This window comes from Ceratotherium simum, chromosome 10 (genome assembly GCF_057802395.1).
Source record: "Ceratotherium simum simum isolate JZ-2026a chromosome 10, ASM5780239v1, whole genome shotgun sequence".
NCBI lineage: Eukaryota > Metazoa > Chordata > Mammalia > Perissodactyla > Rhinocerotidae > Ceratotherium > Ceratotherium simum.
In genome coordinates, this window is record NC_141909.1 from 64,640,741 (window position 1) to 64,665,194 (window position 24,454).

A 24,454-nucleotide genomic window follows, 5' to 3' on the forward strand; every position below is an offset into this window, starting at 1 on the left:
TTGCCTAGAGTGTCTCTCTCTCACCTACCTTGAAATGCCTTAATTCTCAGTGAAAATGTACTCTTATCCATGAAGTCTTCCCTAATCTTCAGAGGTAGAAAGAATTACTCCATTTTTGGAACGTCCATAACCAAAATAATATACATATTTCCACAGTACTACAAATGTACCTGTGGTCTTAAAAAACCCAAAACTAGTTAGATGGAATCACGGAAGTCCACTTATGATCTTGAATCACTAGCGCCCTGTTCTGACAGGGTCTCAACTCTTGGTGAGTTGAAGCAACTTGACATTTTCCAAAAATTGCTAAAGTTTCCAAAATAAGAGTGGGTAGAAGGAAGATATGCCGAGTAAAGTCTCTGAGCACAGTAGAGTAATGCTACTGGCTGTACCATCTTCTCACTGGAAGGGAGGACGGTAGAAACTGTTTGGAAATCTACTTAGCCAGATGAGGCTTCCAGATATTTTTGAAGTATTGATTTGTGATCATTCCTATAATTAATTGAGCTTAACAATGAATGCACCAAAATCACGCAAAAATTATCTTCCATAAATGAAAAAGCTGGAAAATAGCACAAACTGGTATTTTTAAAATTTGTTAAATATAATGTACGTTTCATACTCATTTTGTGACAAGTCAAACAATGGATTTTAGATATGGCATTTTAAGTTCTTTACTCAAAGCAGTAAGACAGACTTTGGGGGGTGTATAAAGCATTCATTACTCACATCTCACTCAATCTGAACATAGTGTACATTTATACTATATAAGGAATACAAAGAAACAAGGCTATTCCTTCTCACAAGGAGTTTAAAATCAGAATAAAGTAAATAATGAATATTAAATACAATTTTTAAAAGTCCGGAGTAAAAGGTAAATGTAGAATGTATTGAAAATTCTGAAGTAATGAATTTTAACTTTTATTTTCAAGTCCAAATGATGAAAATTTTTAAATTTACTAAAGTTTCGTTGTAACTCAGGGCACATTTCTATTTATAAGCTAAACCAGCTTACAAATGTCATAACTCACAACGTAGCTGAAAAATCATTATAAATCTGCCGTGGAGAAAACCAGAATAAAGTTAGCGTTTGATGGTACAGAGCTTTCTCATTCTGCTCCTCAGTTTAAGAAGCCACTGAGATAGGGAAGGAATTAAAAAATAAACATGGCTGTGCTGAACAAGATGAGAGACACCAAAGCTCGTGGAGAAAAAGGTCTTTCACGTAGCAGGAAGGAAAAAGGGAAGGGCAAAGAACTGTTCCTCCTGGCCTGTCAGTTAGTTGCTAAAGCCAACAGGATAGAAACACAACAGAAAGGGAGATTCTCCAAAGTGAATCTGAGTCAAATCCAAACTGTAAAGAGCAAGAACTGTGCCTGATAGTGATTCCATACATCTGGACAAATCTGTCACTACCAAAGAGCCAGGTTTAAGTCTATACATTCATGTTCATTAATTTTTTTCTAACAAATTATATATGGTAGAGATAAAATAGTATAGTGGAAGACATTACTTTCAGAAGACCTTGACTCTAGTTGAAGCTCTGCCACTTACTGTTGTCTTGAACAAGTAATTTAACCTTTCTAGTTTAACCTTTCCAATTTAAACTTTTTACTGCTGTAAAACAAAATATGGACTCAATAATGTTTATAAGTACTTTCAGATTTTAAATTATACCATTCCATTAAGAGAATTTTAATGAACTGCTGTTAAAAAGAATCTACATACACATCCATACACACACACACCCATACACACACACATCCATACATATATACACACATAGGAACACACACATTATTTTAGGGAGTTGGGATCCCTAAATAATGATTTACAATAAGCACATCAGTTATTTGTATATAAATGGATGGTGTTTTTGAAGTGCTAAAACAGTTGCATTTTCTTGCCATTTTACTATCCCTTCTTTTTTATTTATAGTGGTAATTAGTATGTAAGTTCATCCTTTATCTTAGAAAGTATAGGCATGTATCTGTATATTTATCTGTCTGTCTGCCTGCCTGGTGGCTCGGGCCAAATTATTCACTAATATCATGTATGAAATATAGAATCTCAAATAATGATGACTCCTTATAGTGACAAATAGTCAATGTTTGAAATGGAAAAGTTTCAGGTGTTCTATAACTAAATACAAAATGACCAACAAATCATCTCAATCCAGTCGTGCGCTTCTGAAAACTTGGAAATCCTTATCCACTGATCACCTGTGTACAGGTAAAGAGAAGCAGTATTTTTTTTAGTAGTGTGAGCTGAGTGCTGCTTCTAGCACGGGCGTCCACCTCAGATTGTACCTACATGCTGTATTTTGATCAATTACAGTCAGGCCCATAGCTGATGGATGGAGAGTACTTTTAGAACGGTTTCTGTAAGTTAAAATTCTAAAGATAAGTCCTGTTTTTCACATGACCAAAAGATACGCAAAAAGGCCAGTTGAGAGGGAAAAACTTTTATTTGAATGTAAGCCATGATCATCTATCTATAGAGTTAGACCATTAACTTTCTTGGTCTCTTTACTATCATGAAATTCTTATAGGTAGTAATTTATTAAGTGGTGCCCTATTGGCCTTTGGACAGTTTAATAATTCTCCCAGTGCAAGGATAACTTTCAAAAGATTAAAAATATGACTCATACAAAGAAAGAACGAAAGAATGTCACAAACTGAATAACTTAGTAATGAGGAAACTACTAAGATGGTAAAGCTGGTTCACAGAACATGTTAAGGAACTGGTCATTTATGGGCATTTGAATAGGAAGGTTAGAATAAAATAGGTTAGATACAAAACAGGTTAATGTCCCATGAAGCAAGAAAAACCAGAGGACATGGAAAACCACGGGACCTTTCATCAACAGTAAACAGAGAATCAAACAATGGTACATTCCTCTAAATAATTAAGTAATTTTTAATGGGCCTGTTAACAATGCTTCAGTATGAAACTGAAAGGACATGCTGTTCTCCCAGACTCTATTTGCCTTATTTTCCAAGTTTTGGAAAGTCTTTCTTACTTTTAGAAAGTAATCTGCTATATCAGTGTATCATATATCAAAGATAACAATCATGTAGTTAATTTACTACTAGAAAAAAGAAAAAAATTAAAGGAGGAGAGGATGAACTTGTTAGACAATTTAACAGAAGGGCAACATTTTTCAGTTGCTAATGCATCAGAATATCATACATTAAGAAATTCAATTTATCCAGTTATAAATGTAACAATGCCATAAAAATCTAGTATTATAAATTTCAAAAATACTAATAAAGATTAACATTTAACTAAATAGAGATATCATTTTCATGTTAAAATATGTTCACTGAAATTAAGTGTATTTTAAATAATTATTTAAAGCACTGAGCTGTGAGAAGAAATGAACTGCTTACTTCCAGAATCAGTGAGCTTGTCATTAATCAGTACCTTAGGATTTTGGTTGCCATAACAACATGATACAACTTTCATCATTACCATAAACCTAGCATTTCTAAAAACAGCTTATCTCAACATTCAGGTTCTGTGATCACTAAAATTGAGCTTTACTATAGCACCACAGTTAAGAGTGTAATCAAATGCGCCATAGGAGAGAAGAAGGCATTTAAGCCTGAAAAAGTAAGAAAGATGATGATAATAAACTTATGAATAATAGATTGGTTAAAGAACGTACATTTTGATTTCTCTTTATCACAATACAAACATCAAAGATATCACAATGGGTCAAGTCAACATGCTATCCTGGGTCAGCTTTCTGTCACTCACAGTAAAATTAAAGCATATTTTACATGAGATTGAAGCCACCTATCTCATCTAAGTGTTATCTATCACATATGCCTAACATTCTTGAGCTTCCTTTAAAAATAATAATATAGAGGTCAGCCCAGTGGCGCAAGCGGTTAAGTGTGCGCACTCTGCTACTGGCAGCCCGGGTTCAGATCCCGGGCGCGCACTGACACACCGCTTGTCCGGCCATGCTGAGGCGGCGTCCCACATACAGCAACTAGAAGGATGTACAACTATGACATACAACTATCTACTGGGGCTTTGGGAAGAAAAAGGGAAAAAAAAAGGAGGATTGGCAATAGATGTTAGCTTAGGGCCAGTCTTCCCCAGCAAAAAGAGGAGGATTGGCATGGATGTTAGCTCAGGGCTGATCTTTCTCAGAAAAAAAATAAATAAATAAAATATAAAACCAAAATACTAATTTAAAAGTTTAGATTTTTAAATAATGTACCAAAAACTATGCTCACTTGACTTTGTTAATAAAATAAAATTTACATTATTACTGTTAAACAATTACTACTGTTAAAACAATAAAAATAAATGGAAAGCTAAAATGTTTCTTCAGTAATAGAAGACAAACATTTGATCTGAACATCACTTAAGCTTCAGAAAAACTGAGAAGTCCTCAGAAATAAAGAATTCATATAGATCCACATAAAGTGCTTAATTTCACAGCTAGTTCAATTACTTTGTTTTTAACTCTTACTGAGATTAAGGGGAAAATTCTATTTAGAAGTATGTCTAAGCCTAAGGACATATACTTTTAAAATTGTGATAAATGTTGCCAAATTGCCCTCTAAAAAGACTGTACTAATTAATACTCTCAGCAATAGAGTATGAAAATGCCCATTTTCCCAGACCCTTTCCATTAGCATATAATAACAATCTTTTTATTGTCAGTAATCTGATAGGCAGAAATTCTCATTGCTGTTTTAATTTGTATTTTTAGATAATTATTATCTTCTTATACATTTATTTGCCATTTTCATTTCTTCTGTGAATTGTCCAAACATAATGTAATGCTACATGTTTTTCTACTGTTTTGTACTGATTTCTGGAATCTCGTTCTATGTTAAGGATAATATATTAAGGATAATTTGTTACATAATTTGTAAGTATTTTTCCAAATTATTGTTTATATTTTCACTTAGTTTATATTGTATTTTTCTGTAAAAAAACTTAGTGTTATATAGCCAAATCTGTCCACTTTTTTCCATTGTGGCATCTGGGCTACAAGCCATCCTTTAAAACACATTAAAATTTCCCCTCAATCATTATATTATGAAAAGAATAATGGTATTTTTTATATTAGTAATATTCCAAACAACTCAACATTCAAATACTAAGTATTGAAAAGTGGTTAAATCTAAAAGAACTGCAGGTATTTGGCTAAAAAATTAAATAATTTAAAAAATACACACACAATTTGAGCCATGGCATAATAGAGCTTGTTTTATAATTTCTCGAGTCTTTAGAATTCTGGTTATGTAGATAGTATGAGATTCTTTTAGAATAAAATATAAAAGTCAAAAAAATATTAAAATCATTTACTCTAACAATACCTGGTATGGGAATTCTCTAACTCTATGTCTGAGAGAAAAATGTCCATCCCATTTCCAGCCAATTCTAACTGACAGCAAATTCTTCTGCATGTTGAACCAAAAGCTGCCTCCTTATTCTATTTATTGCTGTGGGCCTACTCTCCAGAACAACAGAAAACAAGTGTACCATCTCTGTACCACTACATTCTTTCAGATTTTTGAAGTATTTTCTTCAAGTTGGATAGTTCTTTTCCTATTGCATTTTTTTTTTTTTTTTGCTGAGGAAGCTTGGCCCTGAGCTAACATCTGTGTCAATCTTCCTCTATTTTGTATATGAGATGCTGCCACAGCATGGTGTAAGGAGTGGTGTAGGTCTGTGCCAGGGATCCAAACCTGCAAACCTGGGCCACCAAAGCGGAGCGTGGGAACTTAACCACTACACCACTGGGCCAGCCCTCTTACTGGACTTTTTAATGTAAATATTTGTTCACATGTCTAATTGACCCATCAGACTATAATCCATGAAGACAGTGCAAATGTCTTTTAAATCTTAATCCCCAGTGTCTGTTACATAGAAAGCACCTAATACACAGCTGGTTGAATGGAAAGAAAAAAAATGTATAGATGTTCTCTAATTTCTGCAATGTTTTCTTAAAATTAAGAAAGTCAGACAATACGATTTCTCAGTTCCTTCTAATTGTACTAGTCTAATATTTTAATGTATAGTTCTTTGCCTTGAATATATTCCTGATAAATACGTGCTTCTGGATTTTATAACATATCTACAGAAACTGCTTAGGTCCAAAATAGTCTATACAGCAGACCATCCTCACTGCACAATGAATATATTATGGCTCTTCCATGACATATTCAATGTCATTCTGACATGCTTGTTAATAAAAGGGAATTTGGTATTATAGCTATATAGCTCCAATTACATTCATATTAATTTAAAAAATCATTCACTAAATAGAGATTTTGGAGCTACATACATACAAGGAATAAGTAGGAACATGGTAAAAGTCAGATCTCTTAGGGGTACTAAGGCAGAAAAAAAGATTGAGAACTATAGATCTTCAATGGTAAATCTATTCTTGAAAATAAATTTTTTTCTAGGAAATCTACTTGGTATTTAAAAATATGTGAACCAACTATCTGGGACCAAAAAATACTTACTTCACTGTGGCACTCAGAAGAAAGTTTAGCTGGGGCATTAACAGGTTGTCTGGGGCTGACAGATAACGATCAAACTGAACCTAAAAGAAACAGAGAAATGCAACATATAAAGTGCATATATTTGCTAACAGGCATCTCAAATATAACCATTTCTTTAAAGGGTTACATCTCAGGAAAAAGCCCATATTCCAAGTAATGAGTTCTTTGTGATCAAAATGAGTTATTTCTCAAACATTCTAACTAAAACTCCCTAAAAGTGTCAAACTTTTCAATGTAATCAATATCAGCAATACCTACTTGTAAAATTCTGAATCCAAACCATTCATCTTAATCTTCCTCACCAAACTTCTGACTAATAATATTAAGAAGTTATCAGATTTCAAGCCTTAAATCCACTGTATTTGTTAATTATTCATTCAACTATTCATTCAACTAACATTTATCGAGTACCTACTATTAGAAAGGTACTGAGAGAGCCAGTAAACAAATAATAATGTAAATAAATACATAATTGCAAACTGTGTTAAATGCTATGAAGGAAAAAACCAAGGTACTATAAAAGCATAAATCAGGAGGACAGACCTAGTCTATGTGTTTGGCAAAAACATCTCTGAGGAAAGGACATTTGAAGTGAGAACTCAAAGATGAACAGACATTAAGTAAATGTGTGTGTGGTAGGGGCTCAGGGAGTGGGGACAGCACGGATGAAGGCTTGAGGTGAGAAAGGGAACGGCTAATAGAGATCAGTTAGTGTAGGACTTGTACGCTTTTTCAAAAGATTTTAATTCTTATTGCAAAAGCATTAGGAAATCATTGAAGTAGGAGAATAATCTGATTTAAGTTTTAAGAAGCTAACTCTGGCTACAGCAAGAAGAATGGAAAGGAGGGTTGTAATACCAGATGCAAGGACACCAAATAGGTAGCTACTGCAGCATCTTAGACTACAAGGGCAATAAAGGTAGACAGAAGAGGAGATGTTGAAGAAACTTAAGAGAGTAAAATTATCAAGATTTGCTTAGTGATGGGATGAAGGGGTTGACTCCCAGATTTTGGATCTGTATAATTTAATTCACAGTATTATCACAATTCATAACTGTATTCTTAATACATTTATTTAGTTGTGTAATAGCCTCGCCCCTTACTAAATCATGTCTATTCTCATCCCAATTCCTAGCATGATGCTTAGAAAATAGCAGACACTGAATTAATAATTGTTAAAGTAATAGATGGATAGATGCTATCACCACTTTCTGAGTTAAGAACACTTGGAAGAGAACCTGGGATGGGAGCGTGCGGAAGAGTCAGAAGAGTTCAGTTTTGGATATGCTGAATTGAAGCGCCTTTGAAGCACCCAAACAAAGGCAACAGACAGTTATATATAAAATGATGGATCACACACAAAACTCAATCAAGATTTTGTTTCTTTAGAGAGACATAAGATATTCAACTTAATTGTTTTTTTAATCTCTTTTTTTTTTTGAGGAAGATTGGCCCTGCACTAACATCTGTTGCCCATCTTCCTCTTTTTCTTTTCTCGTTTTTTTTCTTCTCCTCAAAGCCCCAATACGTAGTTGTGTATCACAGTTGCAGAGCTGTCGCTCTTCTATGTGGGACACTGCCTCGGCACGGCTTCATGAGCGGTGCGTAGGTCCGCGCCCAGGATCCAAACCGGCAAACCCCAGGCTGCCGAAGCAGAACGCACGAACTTAACCACTACACCACTAGGCTGGCCCCTTAACTTAATCGTTTTTAAAGTTTAAGACCAGGCATATAAGAATTTGTAATGGGATTTAAATATATTTTGTGGGTTTACATTACGGACTGGATGTGTGTCAGCAGGGAAGGAGAAACAGAGGGAGGAAACATTTATTGAGTACTAACTAAGGTTACTGATCTTTGTGTAGACATATGTCCTCATTTTGGTGGGGGGGGGGGTGGTAAACACCTTGAAGTGAAAGTACTGAGTAGTATGATGAATATACGTATATTTAACTTTCTAAGCAGCTTACTTTTTTTTAATAAATCTAAAATTTATTCATTTTCATTTGTTTTTAGTTGAACTTTTTAGAATCAAATCTTCTTTGTGTTTCTGTAGTTTTCACTGCTATGTTTGATATATAGAAGTTATGACTGTTACTTCTACATATATTGCCTTTTATCATAATGTTCTTTATTTACCCTATTTAGTGTTTTTAAAATCTACCTTGTCTAATATTAATATTACCAGCTTTGCATTCTTTGCATTTGTTAGGTATCTTGTGGGCCTATCCCTTTATTTTCAGTTAAATGTAGCTCTGTAAGATGATGGATAAGAAAACCCTGGCATCAAAAAGTCATCCAAGATCACTATTTATTGAAGTCAAACCATTGTGGTAGTGAGTATATGTGAGTATTTAAACACCTAGGATAGGCAGAACAGTAGTTAAGTACATAAGTACTGGGTTGAATGGGGTTGTTAGGAGGATTAAAGAGTTAATACACGAAAAACGCTTGGCATGCTCAATAACTGTTAATGGCTGTTGTTGTTATTCATTGTTGTTATTACTACTACTACTAGTGTTATTATTATAAGGCTTCCAAAGAGGAAAATTCCTATGAGGGCTAAATGAGAGTCATCCACCTGATGGATATACATAACATGCAAAGTATATATAAGACATGGAAACATGCTACAAAAAGTGGCGCTCATGCAAAAAGGGGCGTGCAAGCAAGCTCTTAACTGAAAAGAAGGTATTAAAGCGGAGGTTCAATGAGTCTCACACTCAAGAGTAAAATATTATTTTAAGACTGGAATCCAATTTCGGTTATCATCTCAGGAAGAAGTCAAGAACTAAAAGCCAAGGATTGCTGACTGGAGGAAGTCTATAATGATATATAGCCTAAGTTCTTCATGTCTGTCATTCCTATTTCTCCATTAGGTTAGGAGTAAAACTCTGAAAATGAAGAAAACCTAAACAGAAATGATGAAACTATTAGGGTATGGTGGACTATTACTACAAATGTATGTCTTGGTCAGACCTCCTTAGTTAAAGGAATACATGTGCAATCATTATTACCGGACCCAATGTGAATACAGCATATCAAGAGATAAATTACCAACCAGGACAAAATTATCACAGAGAAAAAAATTAAGAATAATGTTTCATAAGGAAACTTATATTAAAATGCTTTATTACGCACTTACCATTGCAGCCTTCAATGCCACAGAATCTAGGTTGGGCAAATTAGCTAAAGGGCCCTAAAAAAAAAAAGGCAAAAACAAGATGTAAAAAAGGTGCTATATGTTTCAGTTCACTTACGAAATATACATTTAGTCCATCAGTGGACTGCTCAAATTTGGAAATCTAGCTTATTTCCAAAGAACTCAAGTGTCATCTCTCCAACCTCAACTAGAGCAGGGACTCTGACTTGCTCATCTGTATAACCAGCATGAAAGCATCCAGTATTTGTTGGAGGGAGCGAGAAGCACATAAGTTTACTCATGATGGAAATATCAGGATATCTCAGAACTACTTATAAGCAGGAAAAAAAAGGCAGTGAAGCATTTAGAAAACGGCAGTGAGATATGGAGGCTTTTGAGTTTCACTCTGACAATTTTTGATAGTATAAAAAGGGCAGCAGAATTGGTTACTACTGGTAGAAATTTGCTTACTGCTTTAAGTCAGAACTTGTGATTTCTGAAAGCTTCATTTAAGAGTTCCTGGGCTATAAAATATTCTTCATGTCAATGTCATTTAAAAGAGTTCTTTGCTTTTTAAAGAAAGATGCTTACATAATTAGGGTTCCCACCACTCCATTATCTATTTCTACCGGAGTTCTATAACTTAACAAGATCATGTGCTGGCCCCAGAAATATTTACTTTCCAAAGTAACAGATGACAATTTACGAAATTAAAAAGGGAATGACTGCTATTTATATAGTAATCTATGCATTCAATTAACTGATAGTGATATAGGACTCTCAAAATTTACCAGTATGACTGTCCTTGATACATTTTATAGTACTAATTTTTATATATTTACATTACTTTTAACCCAAACTATCTGTAGTAAAAAGGATAGTTAATATTTTAGGGCACTCTACTATATCTCAGTTAGTCATCTAAAAATTATACATGTATTATTATCTCACTTAATCTTCAGAACAACTCTATGATACAGATATTATTACCCCCAATCCACAAATGAGGAAATAGACACAGAGAGATAAGTCACTTTCCCAGTGAAAAACAGCCATTAAGTGGCAGAGCCAAGATTCAAACCACAGTTGAGCTCTACAACCCATACTCTAAACTGGTGTCTTTCTCTAATTAGGAACATTCATGTGCTTACCTGTTCAGGTTTATGTTGCTGCACAGTGTTATAGATATAACTCAAGCCTGCTCTAGTTAAAACATAAGAAGCTTGCTCATTTATAAGTGTGTCCAAATGTGCTTCAATCTAAAATAAAACACAAAAGAAAGAAAATATTTTAAAAGAAGAATAACACCAATGAGAGTACAAGCAGACTACCCTGGACTCTTAGCTCTTCATCATGGACTTGTTCCTTGCAGTGGCTATGAGAGCCCTTACTTACTAGACTTACTGGAAATCAAAGAAAAACAAGATGTGCAAATGTAAACATTGAATGAAAGAGTTACTGCTAGGAACCAAATTAGTATCCGAAAGAAAAACAGAAGAAACGTAATATAGAGAAAACATCAAAGAAATAGATTAAAGTGAAGAGATTTAAAAAGAAATTAGAAGACAGATTCAGGAGATAAACTAAGGACAGAAGATTCAGAATATAAAAAGTAACAGATGGAGGAGTGATAATTAATTAAAGATAACAGAAAGCTTTATTGAGCAAAAGAAAGGGTTGACTCTTCAGATTGAAATGGCTCTGCAAAGTCCAAGACGGAAATGATGGAAAAAGAGACATACCGAACAATATCCTGAGGAAGTATCTGAACTCAAAGGAAAATCCCTACAAGCCTCCAGATGGAAAGAATAGGTTACCACAAACAAGAGAGAATCAGACTGGCCTGGATTTCTTACTTGAAACACTGGAAGAAGCTAAGTAGGAGTGGAAGAAAATTGATAGATAATTGATAGAAAAGGTCTGACAATCAAGTATCTTTTACTCAACAAGGTAAACTGTTACTTTGGGGGCACAAACTGTGCCTCCAGTATCCACATCCTTGTCTAATTCTCTCTCACACTGACTAGGGGCTGGTCCATGCAACTGCACTGGCCAATAGCCTACCAGCAAGCATGATACAAGTACAGGACTAATAAGCACTTCCACAGTGGGGCCTGTCCTCCTAAAATGCAAAAAGTGACTATGGAATATTTAAGAAATGCAGATAATTGGTGATAAAATAGATTGATGAACACCTGATACATCTGATCACCTTGAGAAAAGATTTAGACAAATGGCAGAGAGTTTGGGGTTGAATTAGTGATAAATACAGTAAAAACCAATGAATTTTTTTTTTTTTTTTTTAAAGATTTTATTTATTTATTTTTCCCCCAAAGCCCCAGTACATAGTTGTCTGTCATAGCTGCACATCCTTCCAGTTGCCGCATGTGGGACGCGGCCCCAGCATGGCCGGAGGAGCGGTGCCCCGCTGCGCACCCGGGATCCGAACCCGGGCCGCCGGCAGCGAAGCGCACGCACTTAACCGCTAAGTCACGGGGCCGGCCCCAACCAATGAATTTTTTTTAAAAAAGAATTTTATGGGGCCAGCCTGGTGGCACAGTGGTTAAGTTCGCACACTCCACTTTGGCGGTCCAGGGTTCGCAGGTTCGGATCCCAGGTGCGGACCTACGCACCGCTTATCAAACCATGCTGTGGCAGGCGTCCCACATAAAATAGAGGAAGATGGGCAGAGATGTTAGCTCAGGGCCAATCTTCCTCAGCAAAAGAGGAGGATTGGGGGCTGGCCCGGTGGCGTAGAGGTTAAGTGCGCGCGCTATGCTTCGGCAGCCCGGGGTTCGCAGGTTCGGATCCTGGCACGCACCAACACACCACTTGTCACACTGTGGTGGCGTCCCATATAAAGTAGGGGAAGATGGACACAGATGTTAGCCTAGGGTCAATCTTCCTTGGCAGAAAGACGAGGATTGGCATCGGATGTTAGCTCAGGGCTGATCTTCCTCACAAAAAAAAAAAGAAGAGGATTGGCAACAGATGTTAGCTCAGAGCTAATCTTCCTCACCAAAAAAAAAAAAAAGAATTTTATTATTCCACATAAAACAAAAAGTTATGCAAGAAAGGAAAATCAATCATAATTCTTTATATTCGTTTTAAAAAAAGGAATTAGAAATTAGAGAATATCAAAAATTTAGATGTATCAAAACTCATTCCTCAGAAAACTCCAAAACTTTACAAACGAATTTTTACTATAGCCATTGCCAAATTGTTTATATACTTGTGATAACACAGAAGATTCAGAGGTTTTTTTTAAACATTATATCTACCAAAAATCACTATTTCAAAATCAGAAGCCAAGTATCTGGTAGATTTTATAAATGGCTCTGTTTTAGCCATTTACAGACTCTTAACTGATATCGTTTGGTTTATAGAACTAGAGTGATTGGTATAACAAATTGTAATGTTTTGCCTAACACTGGTCTGCACATAGATAAAAATATATCTGTCCTCTGTAACACCCTCTGTACTAGTTACACAGCTTGAAAAATATAGCACGTTATTCACAGTTCAGAAACTGAAATCTGCATACAGAATAACTGTTCAAATTAATCAGAAAAGCTTCATTCTACCATCACATACTATGGTTTAAATGAAATATCTCACCCATCACATATTCTGGCTTCTCTAAAACAAAACGGAAATACTGAGTGTGTGTGTGTGGCCTTCCATCAGACTATAAGAAGGGACTTATAGGAATAGGGTCATTGAAATTAGGCTAAAGCCAGTAACTGAGACCATATATAGAAAAAAGATTCCATCACAGTGAGCAGTCATTTTATAGCAAAATTAACCTGAAACTGCAGCATTTCCAGACGTCTGTCAGTGAATTCAAACAGAGCTAATGTTGTCTTCATCATATATAGTGAATTGACCATGAAAGTGGCCATGTCAGCTGTGCCTAAATTGCTGGCTGATACAGTACACATCTGGAGGAGAGGATCCAAGACACATGATAAAACCTATGAACAAAAAATAAAATAAAATTTATTCTTTATTTCCCAATCAGTGATACAGGCCTGGGTTAATGGCACTTCAGAATAAATGCCAAACTAACTGGAAGGGGGCCAACTTACAGAAGTACAGAGGAAAAAGATTAAATGGTATAATTATCATAATAGTTCTAAAAACAAGCATCACTGAACAAATACTTTTTAAATTAAAGAGAACTGGTTTAATATTTGAAGGAAAAAAAATCAATGAGAGGGATTATCAAAATATATGGGTTATAAAATATCAGAATTTCAACAGAATGTACAATAGAGGAGCAATAAGCAATCATTAAAAATGAATTTACAACATACCTGCACAAAATCAGCTTGACGGGCATCTAGTGGTACAACTGAAGAATCATGAGATGCCAAAACTTCACGCAACAACATGAGTGTCTGATTTAATGCAGAACTTGGCCCAAGATCAGGTGGTGGGAGTTCAACCTAAAATACAGGATGGTTTATCCACTGCTTATATTTTTCTATTAAATTTTAATGTATAAATAAATGCCAGTTCACAGTAAAATAATACATATAAAAGATGGAAAGCATTGGCTGACATTACAAAATCTATAATTTATCAATAGCTTATTTTATATTATATTAACCAGTACAGAAAATGACACAAAAGTTTTTGTTAGATTATCTCGGAATTAATATTTCACAATTAGTAGTACAGAATTTGTACTTCTAAAATTTAAAAAACTGTGAGGAAACTTAGTGGTCTTTGAGTTGTAGAATTATATTTTCATATGAACTTGAAATGGCCTGTTTTGTTTTTTAGCCCAAGTCATAAGAAAAAAGCAATCTAGAGACTAGCACTTCCCCAGCTATAATATAATTGAGAATCATCACCCACTCCCAGGCCCAAATCTCATATATTTTGGTCAGTATGTATAGGTTTGGAGGTTAGGAATCTATCTTTAAACAAGCAACCCAGGCGATTTTCAGAAGACCCAGTCCATGGGCCACACATTTCACCGAAACTGTGTAACACTGTCACTAAAATCTTGGGTTCTGGAGTTAAACTAATGTTCATTTTGGATCTACCACTTACTAGTTGTGTGACCTTGGAAAGGTTATTTAACTGCTCAGAGCTTCAGAGGGATTCTGCAAGGATTAAATGAAATTGTTGCATCTAAACTACTGAGTAGAGTACCTGGCACTTACTAACTGGAAGGTATGCCGAGTTCATTATCCCTACTTGCTGGCATCATGATATCCAAGAACAGGTGTCAGTGAATTTTTTCAAAAATATTTTTCAGAGTACTTATAATATTAATATAGTCAGATTTTGTAAATGAAAAAAAATCTGGTACTTAGAATCCATGTAAGAGACTATAGCCTTGTGTCAGGAAGAGAGAAAGATGTAAAATTTTTTAAATATCACGATTTACATTAAGAATATTTTATGAATAAAAGTTAACACATAAGTGACATCGGCAGAAATGGCAAAGTATGGACCTCTGAAAACCCACCCTCCCTCATAAAAGCAATGAATACAAAAAATTATGAGACATGCAAACAAACAAAAAAATATGGTCCATGCACAGAAACAAAAAAACAAAATAGGGACGTTCCCTGAGGAAGCTCAGATGTTGGAATTACTAGCCAAAGACTTTAAATCAGCTATTTTTAAATATGGTCAAAGAACTAAAAGAAACCATGTTAATAAACTAAAGGAAAGTATGAGCACAATATCTCACCAAATAGAGAATATCAATAGAGAGACAGAAATAATGAAAAATACCCAAACAGAAACTCTGGAGTTGAAAGGCACAGTAACTGAAATGAAAAATTCACTATAGGGAATCAATAGCAGATTTGAGCAGGCAGAATAAATAATCAGTGAACTTGAGGATATGTCAATTAAGATTATCCAGTCTGAGGAACAGAAAGAAAAAAGAACAAAAGAAAATTAACAGAGCCTCAGAGACCTGTGGGACACCATCAACAACATAAGTACAATGGGGGATGTTGGAAGGAGGGGTGCAGAAAGAATATTTGAAAAAATAACAGAAGATTTCACAAATTTGATTAAGAAGTTCATGAACTCCAAGCAGAATAATTAACAGATACACACTGAGACACATCATAATCATACTGTCAAAAGACAAAGAGAGAATCCGAAAGTAATGAGAAAAGTAACTCCTTATGAACAAAGGATTCTCAATAAGATTAACAGCTGATTTCTCATAAGAAAACATGGAGGCCTGAAGGCACTGGATGACACGTTCAAGGGTTGAAAAAAATAGACTGTCAACCAAGAATTCTATATTCAGCAAAATTACTCAAGAATGAAGGAGAAATTAAGACATTCCCAATAAACAAAAACAAAAATTCTTCACTAGAAAACTTGCTCTACCAGAAATAGTAAAGGAAATTCTTCAGGCTAAAATGAAGGGACACTAGACAGCAACTCAAATTCACAGGAAGAAATAAAGAACACCAGTAAAGGTTCTCACATAGGTAAATATAAAAGACAGTATTAATGTACTTTCTGTTTATAACTCCTTTTTTTTCCCCTATTTAAAAGACAATTGCATGAAGCAAAAATTATAAACCTATGCTGAGGAGCACACAATGTAGAAAGATATAACTTGTAATAATAATAGCATAAAGGAAGAGGAGAATGGTGCTGTACAGGAGCAAAGCTTTTGTATATTACTGAAAGTAAGGTGGTATTATTCTGAACTAGATTGTTATAAACTGAGATGATAACTAAGAAAATAACTAAACATATATATAACATATTTTATATATATATATATACACACACACATATTTAAACAAAAGAATTAAAGTAGTGTACTAGAAAATATTTACTTAACATAAAAGAAGGCAGTAATGAAGAGACAGAGGAACAAAAAGCACTTAAGACATAAGAACAAAGAGTAAAATGGCAGACATAAATCCTACTTAATCAGCAATTAAATTAAATGTAAATGGATTAAACATGCCAACCAAAGAGCAGAGACTGGTAGATGGATTAAAATTAAAAAAACACAAAAAGAACATGACCCAACTATATGCTGTATTCAAAAACACACTTTAGATTTAAGGACACAAACAGGTTCAAAGTAAAAGGATGGAAAAAGATATATCCTGCAAACAATAACCAAAAGAGAGCTAGAGTAGCTATACTTATTTCAGAGAAAACAGATTTTGAGACACAAACTGCTACTAGAAACAAAGAAGGACATTTTATAATGTTTATTATCAAGAAGATATGATAATTATAAACATACGTGCATCTAACAACAGAGCCCAAAAATACATGAAGCCAAAACTGACAAAGTTGAAGGGAAAATATCTCTAGTGGTGAAGAAGTACTTATTTCACTTCCTTCAGTTTTGTTTCCTTTTTTCTATTAAATTAAATAAATTTGAACTAAAGAAAAACCCCAGAATACGAAGTTATCTTTATAAAAGTATTTTCCATCCATTCACCCAATTAAAAAGATATCTAGAATGTTTGGTAATGATGGTTAACTAATGTTATTTTTTGATTGGAGGGATTTTTTAAAACTTTCACCCTTGTGCTTTTCTGCATGGTTTGTATTTCTTATAATAAGTATATGCATATCAATTTTACAAAAATAATAGAACAATCTCTGTCCCCCACACTGAATGAAACATGCCAATCTGTTAATAACAGTTAATCAGGATGACAAGGTGTAGATGATTGTTTTCTTCTCTGTGTTTTCATCTGTTTTAAAATAAATTTTATATTTATTTACTAAGTGTATTCATAATTTTAGAAATTTAATTAAAATATACAGGCATTATATATACATGCATGCATATACATAAGTAATATAAGGTGAATAGAAGCTATTCATATAAAAAATTACTCAGTGGCATCTTTAGCTAAGTACAAATCAATAACATTGGCCAGCAATCTAACAGCTTTAGTATAGAAATAGGCAGCCACATAAACCTGAGGAAACACGTACATGTGTCTCAGTTTCCCAATACTTTTCACAAAAACCAAACAAAAAAAAATAACCAAAAGTTTAACAAATCCTCCAGGGAAGCTAGGTGGGGAGTAGACTTTTAATATAACTACACACACTGCATGATTAAGATCCTAAATGTTTAATGTGCAGTTTTCTAAGTTATAAACTACAGTATAGCATCTTTTGGAAACAAAAAAACTTAAAGAACATTTTTCAAGAATTCACACACGAGTTTTTCAATTGCCAATCCAAAGAGAAGACCAGTGATAGAAATCTTATGCACTGATGAGAGAAAGTTGAAGAGAAATCTCTTTTTTATCTCCTTGAATTAGGGTCTTTAAAAGCTGTGCAAATTTAAAGCAAAAGTCACACCTTGCCCTAATTAGAGCCAATGGTAAATGACACAAGTGAGTGCTACTTGAACTCACTTCATTCAAGAAACTGCCATTCTAAGAGATGCTTTTACACACATCCATCAGATCAGCAATAGGTCAGAATTACACTTCTAAAGCAAAGTGAAAATTACAGCAGTTGTCAGATAAACAAGATATATGACTTTACAAATCTGTAGTACAAATAACAGAAAGGAAATCTAAAGAAGAGAAATGTCTGATTAACATCCTTCTATCACTTCAATTTAATTCTATTAAGGGAAATTCATTTCTAATGGTTAAACTTAATACAAGACAAGTCTCTCTCTATTTCTTTTGAAGTCCCTCCAACGCATTCCTGTGCTTACTTCATACTGACCTTGTATCTTTTCTATCTACATATAGGGCTGTGGAGCCCAAATACTAGAATTAAGTGGGCTTTACGTCCTGGCAGCATAGTTAAGACATAAAACACGTACATATACAACTATACAGTAATATTCTAATAAATTGTTTTGAAATGTCAATGGACTAAACAACAACTCATTTCTTAATAAGCCACTGGACAATAAGCATGTTCCAATAGTACCATCGGGGCATGTTGTGGCATTATTAATATTATTATATATGGAAAATAAACCAAAAGAATTAATATAAAATTGGCTTCTGCACGGAGGAATGGGATCCATGAGTACAGTATTAAAGATACCTTCAAAAAGATACGAGAAAGAGGAGTGACGTCAGCATCATGGCGGAGTGAGCTTTCCCGTGAATTCTTCCCCCACAAGATACAACAAAAGCAACAGCCACAGACCAACAACGGAATCCCAGACAGTGAAAACCTAGAGCGGAGGGATCCACACTGCTGCACATCTGAGAGCAGAACGTGCTGGGCCCACGGAGGAAGTGGGGAGAGGTAAGGAGAACTCCGCTCCCTCCCCATCAGATCAGCGATCCCGGTCCACGCGGCTCCCAGAGAGGGGGGAGGGGCAGCCCTCGGCGGGAAAACTGTGGCTCTTCGGGCTCTCTCAGCCAGTGGGAAACTCCCGCACAGAGGACTCAGAGGAGCCACAGGGCTACCATCAACATCTGAGCACCCCAGAGAGCGGATAAAGAGGGGCAAACGAGAAGCCTCCCACGTCAGGGACCCAGAGGGCAAAAGAGAGAGCTCCCCCCTCCCCGCAACCCGGAGTCTGCAGCCCAACCAGACCTAGCGATCTAGCAATCCGAGGCAGACCTGAACAAACTGGACTGGACCCGTGGATCACAGCGGGAAAAAAAAAACTGCGGATCGCAGCAGAAAAACTGGGGCAGAGCGCAGGGGGCTTAGACTACACAGCCCTTTACCACCAGACAGTGGCGGCAGGTGGAAATTGCAACCAGAGACTTCCAGGATGAGGAAAATCAAAACCAACACAGGAACCACAATGCAAAAATATATGAAATCACCAGACCAGAAACAAAATGACAAGCACCCAGAAATCAACCCCGAAGACACAGAAATCCATAAACTAAATGACAGAGATTTCAAAATAGCTATCATAAAAACACTCAACGAAATACAAGACAACACAGACAAACAATTCAATGAGATTAGGAGTTTCTTCACAAAAGAGATTGAAATCATAAAGAAAAACCAATCAGTCCTGATGGAGATGAAGAACACAATGGAGGAGATAAAGGAGAATCTGGAATCTTTAAAGAACAGAGCTGACAATATGGAGGAAAGAATTAGTACTTTAGAGGATAGGAATACAGATATACTCCAGATGGAAGAAGAGAGAGAACTAAGACTAAAAAGAAATGAAGAAAGACTCCGAGAAATATCTGACTCTATTAGAAAATGTAACATAAGAATTATAGGTATTCCTGAGGGAGAGGAGAGGGAAAGAGGAACAGAGAGCCTATTCAAGGAAATAATAGCTGAAAATTTCCCAAATCTGGGGAAGGAGCAGGAAATACCAGTAAGCGAAGCCAACAGGACACCTATATATATTAACAGACAAAGGCCTTCACCATGACACCTAGTGGTAAGGCTAGCCAGGGTCAACGACAAAGAAACAATATTAAGGGCAGCTAGACAAAAACAAAAAATAACGTACAAAGGAACTCCCATCAGGCTCTCAGCGGATTTCTCAACAGAAACTTTTCAGGCTAGAAGAGACTGGAATGATATATTCAAAATACTAAAAGACAAAAACTTTCAGCCAAGAATACTCTATCCAACAAAAATATCCTTCAAATATGATGGAGAAATAGTAACTCTCCCAGATAAACAAAAGCTAAGGGAGTTCATGGCCACGAGACCCCCACTACAAGAAATACTCAAGAAGGCCCTCAGGCCTGAAAAAAAAGAAGAGAAAGGGAACACAAAGCTTGGAGGAAGGAGAAAAGTAGGTAGACAAAATCAGAGAAATAGTAGATCTTTACCGGAATAGGTTAGCAACCACTTAAATACTAAACTCAAAGATCAAAGGAAGAAATTCACCAAAAATAAATTTAACCTCATCACTGTAAACACACAGCCACAACACAAGATAGAATAAGGTATAACAAGAGCAACTTAGAAGGGGAAGAGGAAAGTGACTGAATTGACTTAGTATAAGGAAATAGGAGGCTATCAGATAATGGACTATCTCATACACAAGATTTTTTGCCCAAACCTCAAGGTAACCACAAAACAAATAATCAAAGCAAAACCACATATGATAAACAAAGAGAAAACTAGAAGAATCATAAGACAGAACAACCAAACTGAATTGGCAGTCCAAAACAAATGGGACAAGAAACAAAGGAAATGCAAAAGAACCAGAAAATAAGTGACAAAACAGCAACATTCAGCCCTCATATTTCAATAATTACCCTAAATGTAAATGGATTGAACTCTCCAATCAAAAGATACAGAGTGGCAGGATGGATTAAAAAGCAAGACCCAACAATATGCTGCCTTCAGAAACACATCTTAGCACTAAAGACAAGCACAGGCTCAGAGTGAAAGGATGGAAGACAATACTCCAAGATAATGGCAAACAAAAGAAAGCAGGTGTTGCCATACTCATATCAGACAAAGTAGACTTCAAGATAAAACAGGTTAAGAAAGACAAAGAAGGGAAATATATAATGATAAAAGGGACACTCCATCAAGAAGACATATCACTTATAAATATATATGCACCCAACATAGGAGCACCAATGTACATAAAACAACTATTAACAAACCTAAAAGGAGAAATCAACAACAACACAATAATAGTAGGGGATCTTAACACCCCACTTACAGCAATGATAGATCATCCAGACAAAAAGTTAATAAAGAAATATTAGACTTAAATGAAAAACTGGACGAGATGGACCTAGTAGACATATACAGAGCACTCCACCCAAAAACAGCTGACTACACATTCCTCTCAAGCGCGCATGGAACATTCTCTAGGATAGACCATATGTTGGGAAACAAAGCAAGCCTCAATAAATTTAAGAAGATTGAAATCATAACAAGCATCTTTTCAGACCATAAGGCTATGAAACTGGAAATGAACCAGGAAAAAAAACTGGGAAAGTGACAAAAATGTGGAGATTAAACAACATGCTACTGAACAACCAAGCGATCAATGAAGAAATTAAAGGAGAAAGCAAAACTATCTGGAAACAAACGAAAATGATAACATGCCATATCAAACCATATGGGATGCAGCAAAAGCGGTCCTGAGAGGGAAACTCATAGCGATACAAGCCCACCTTAACAAACAAGAAAAAGCCCTAATAGGCAACCTTAAATTACACCTAACAGAACTAGAAAAAGAAGAACAAACAAAGCCCAAAGCCAGCAGAAGGAGAGAAATAATAAAAATCAGAGCAGAAATAAATGATATTGAGAACAAAAAAACAGTAGAAAGGATTAATGAAACAAAGAGTTGGTTCTTCGAGAAGATAAACAAAATAGACAAACCCTTAGCCAGGCTTACTAAGAAAAAAAGAGAAAAGGCTCAAGTAAATAAAATTAGAAATGAAAGAGGAGAAATTACAACAGATACCATGGAAATACAGAGGATTATAAGAGAATACTATGAGAAATTATATGCCAACAAATTGGACAATCTAGAAGAAATGGATAAATTCTTAGACTTATACAACCTCCCAAAATTGAACCAAGAAGAAATGGAGAATCTGAATAGACCAATAACAAGTAAAGAGATTGAAATAGTAATCAAAAATCTCCCAAAAAATAAAAGTCCAGGACCAGATGGCTTCTCCAGTGAATTTTACCAAACATTCAAAGAAGATTTAATACCCATCCTCCTCAAACTATTCCAAAAAATAGAGGAACATGGAACACTTCCTAACTCATTCTACGAGGCCAACATCACCCTGATACCAAAGCCAGACAAAGACAATACAAAGAAGGAAAATTACAGGCCAATATCGCTGATGAACATTGATGCAAAAATCCTCAACAAAATATTGGCAAACCGAATACAACAATATATTAAAAAGATCATACACCATGATCAAGTGGGATTTATACCAGAGACGCAGGGATGGTTCAACATCCGCAAATCAATCAACGTGATACATCACATCAACAAAACAAAGAATAAAAACCACATGATCGTCTCAATAGACGCAGAGAAGGCATTTGACGAGATACAACATCCATTTATGATAAAAACTCTCAATAAAATGGGAATAGAAGGAAAGTACCTCAACATAATAAAGGCCATATATGACAAACCCACAGCTAACATCATACTCAACGGGGAAAGACTGAAAGCCATTCCTCTGAGAACAGGAACGAGGCAGGGCTGCCCACTCTCACCACTCCTGTTCAACATAGTACTGGAGGTTTTGGCCAGAGCAATTAGGCAAGAAAAAGGAATAAAAGGAATCCAAATAGGTAACGAAGAAGTGAAACTCTCACTATTTGCAGATGACATGATTGTATATATAGAAAACCCTAAAGAATCTGTTGGAAAACTGTTAGAAACAATCAACAACTACAGCAAAGTTGCAGGGTACAAAATCAATCTACAAAAATCAGTTGCATTTCTATATGCTAATAATGAACTAACAGAAAGAGAGCTCAAAAAGATAATACCATTTACAATTGCATCAAAAAGAATAAAATACCTAGGAATAAATCTTACCAAGGAGGTGAAGGACCTATACAATGAGAACTACAAGACATTACTGAGGGAAATCCACGACGACATAAAGAAATGGAAAGATATCCCATGCACGTGGATTGGAAGAATAAACATAGTTAAAATGTCTATATTACCTAAAGCAATCTACAGATTCAATGCAATCCCAATCAGAATCCCAATGACATTCTTCACAGAAATAGAAAAAAGAATACTAAAATTTATATGGGGCAACAAAAGATCCCGAATAGCTAAAGAAATCCTAAAGAAAAAGAACAAAGCAGGAGGCATCACAATTCCTGACTTCAAAACATACTACAAAGCAATAGTAATCAAAACAGCATGGTACTGGTACAAAAACAGACACACAGATCAATGGAACAGAATTGAAAGCCCAGAAATAAAACCACACATATACGGACAGCTAATTTTCGACAAAGGTGCTAAGAACATGCAATGGAGAAAGGAAAGTCTCTTCAATAAATGGTGTTGGGAAAACTGGACAGCCACATGCAAAAGATTGAAAGTGGACCATGTGCTATCGCCATTCACAAAAATTAACTCAAAATGGATCAAAGACCTGAAGGTGAGAACTGAAACTATAAAACTCATAGAAGAAAATATAGGCAACACACTATTTGACATTGGTTTTAAAGGAATCTTTTCGGATGACATGCCTACCCGGACTAGGGAAACTAAAGAAAAAATAAACAAGTGGGACTTTATCAGATTAAAGAGCTTTTATAAGACAAATGAAACCAGAATCAAGATGAAGAAACAACCAACCAGCTGGGAGAGAATATTTGCAAAACATACATCTGACAAGGGGTTGATCTCCATAATATATAAAGAACTCACACAATTGAACAACAAAAAAACAAACAACCCGATCAAAAAATGGGCAGAGGAAATGAAGAGACACTTCTCCAAGGAAGATATACAGATGGCCAATAGGCACATGAAAAGATGCTCAACATCACTAATCATCAGGGAAATGCAAATCAAAACAACACTAAGATACCACCTCACGCCCGTTAGAATGGCTATAATCACCAAGACAAAAAACAACAAATGTTGGAGAGGATGTGGAGAAACAGGAACCCTCATACACAGCTGGTGGGAATGCAAATTGGTGCAGCCTCTATGGAAAACGGTATGGAGATTCCTCAAAGAATTAAAAATAGAGATGCCCTATGATCCAGCCATCCCACTACTGGGAATCTATCCAACGCACCTGAAATCAACAATCCAAAGAGGCTTATGCACCCCTATGTTCATTGCAGCATTATTCACCATAGC

General features: G+C 35.4%; 1 protein-coding gene across 1 annotated transcript in view; it reads right to left on the reverse strand.

Annotated features, from left to right (window-relative positions):
- The window catches only part of COG6 (component of oligomeric golgi complex 6), an 89,748-nt gene that overhangs the window by 2,776 nt on the left and 62,518 nt on the right, over positions 1 to 24,454 (reverse strand). The window contains exons 14-18 of the mRNA XM_004443177.3: positions 13,998 to 14,129; positions 13,488 to 13,655; positions 10,833 to 10,940; positions 9,685 to 9,738; positions 6,501 to 6,580 (exon numbers count right to left, since the gene is read on the reverse strand). Coding sequence (XP_004443234.1) covers positions 6,501 to 6,580; positions 9,685 to 9,738; positions 10,833 to 10,940; positions 13,488 to 13,655; positions 13,998 to 14,129 — 542 coding nt within the window. The remainder of the gene's footprint in view (positions 1 to 6,500; positions 6,581 to 9,684; positions 9,739 to 10,832; positions 10,941 to 13,487; positions 13,656 to 13,997; positions 14,130 to 24,454) is intronic.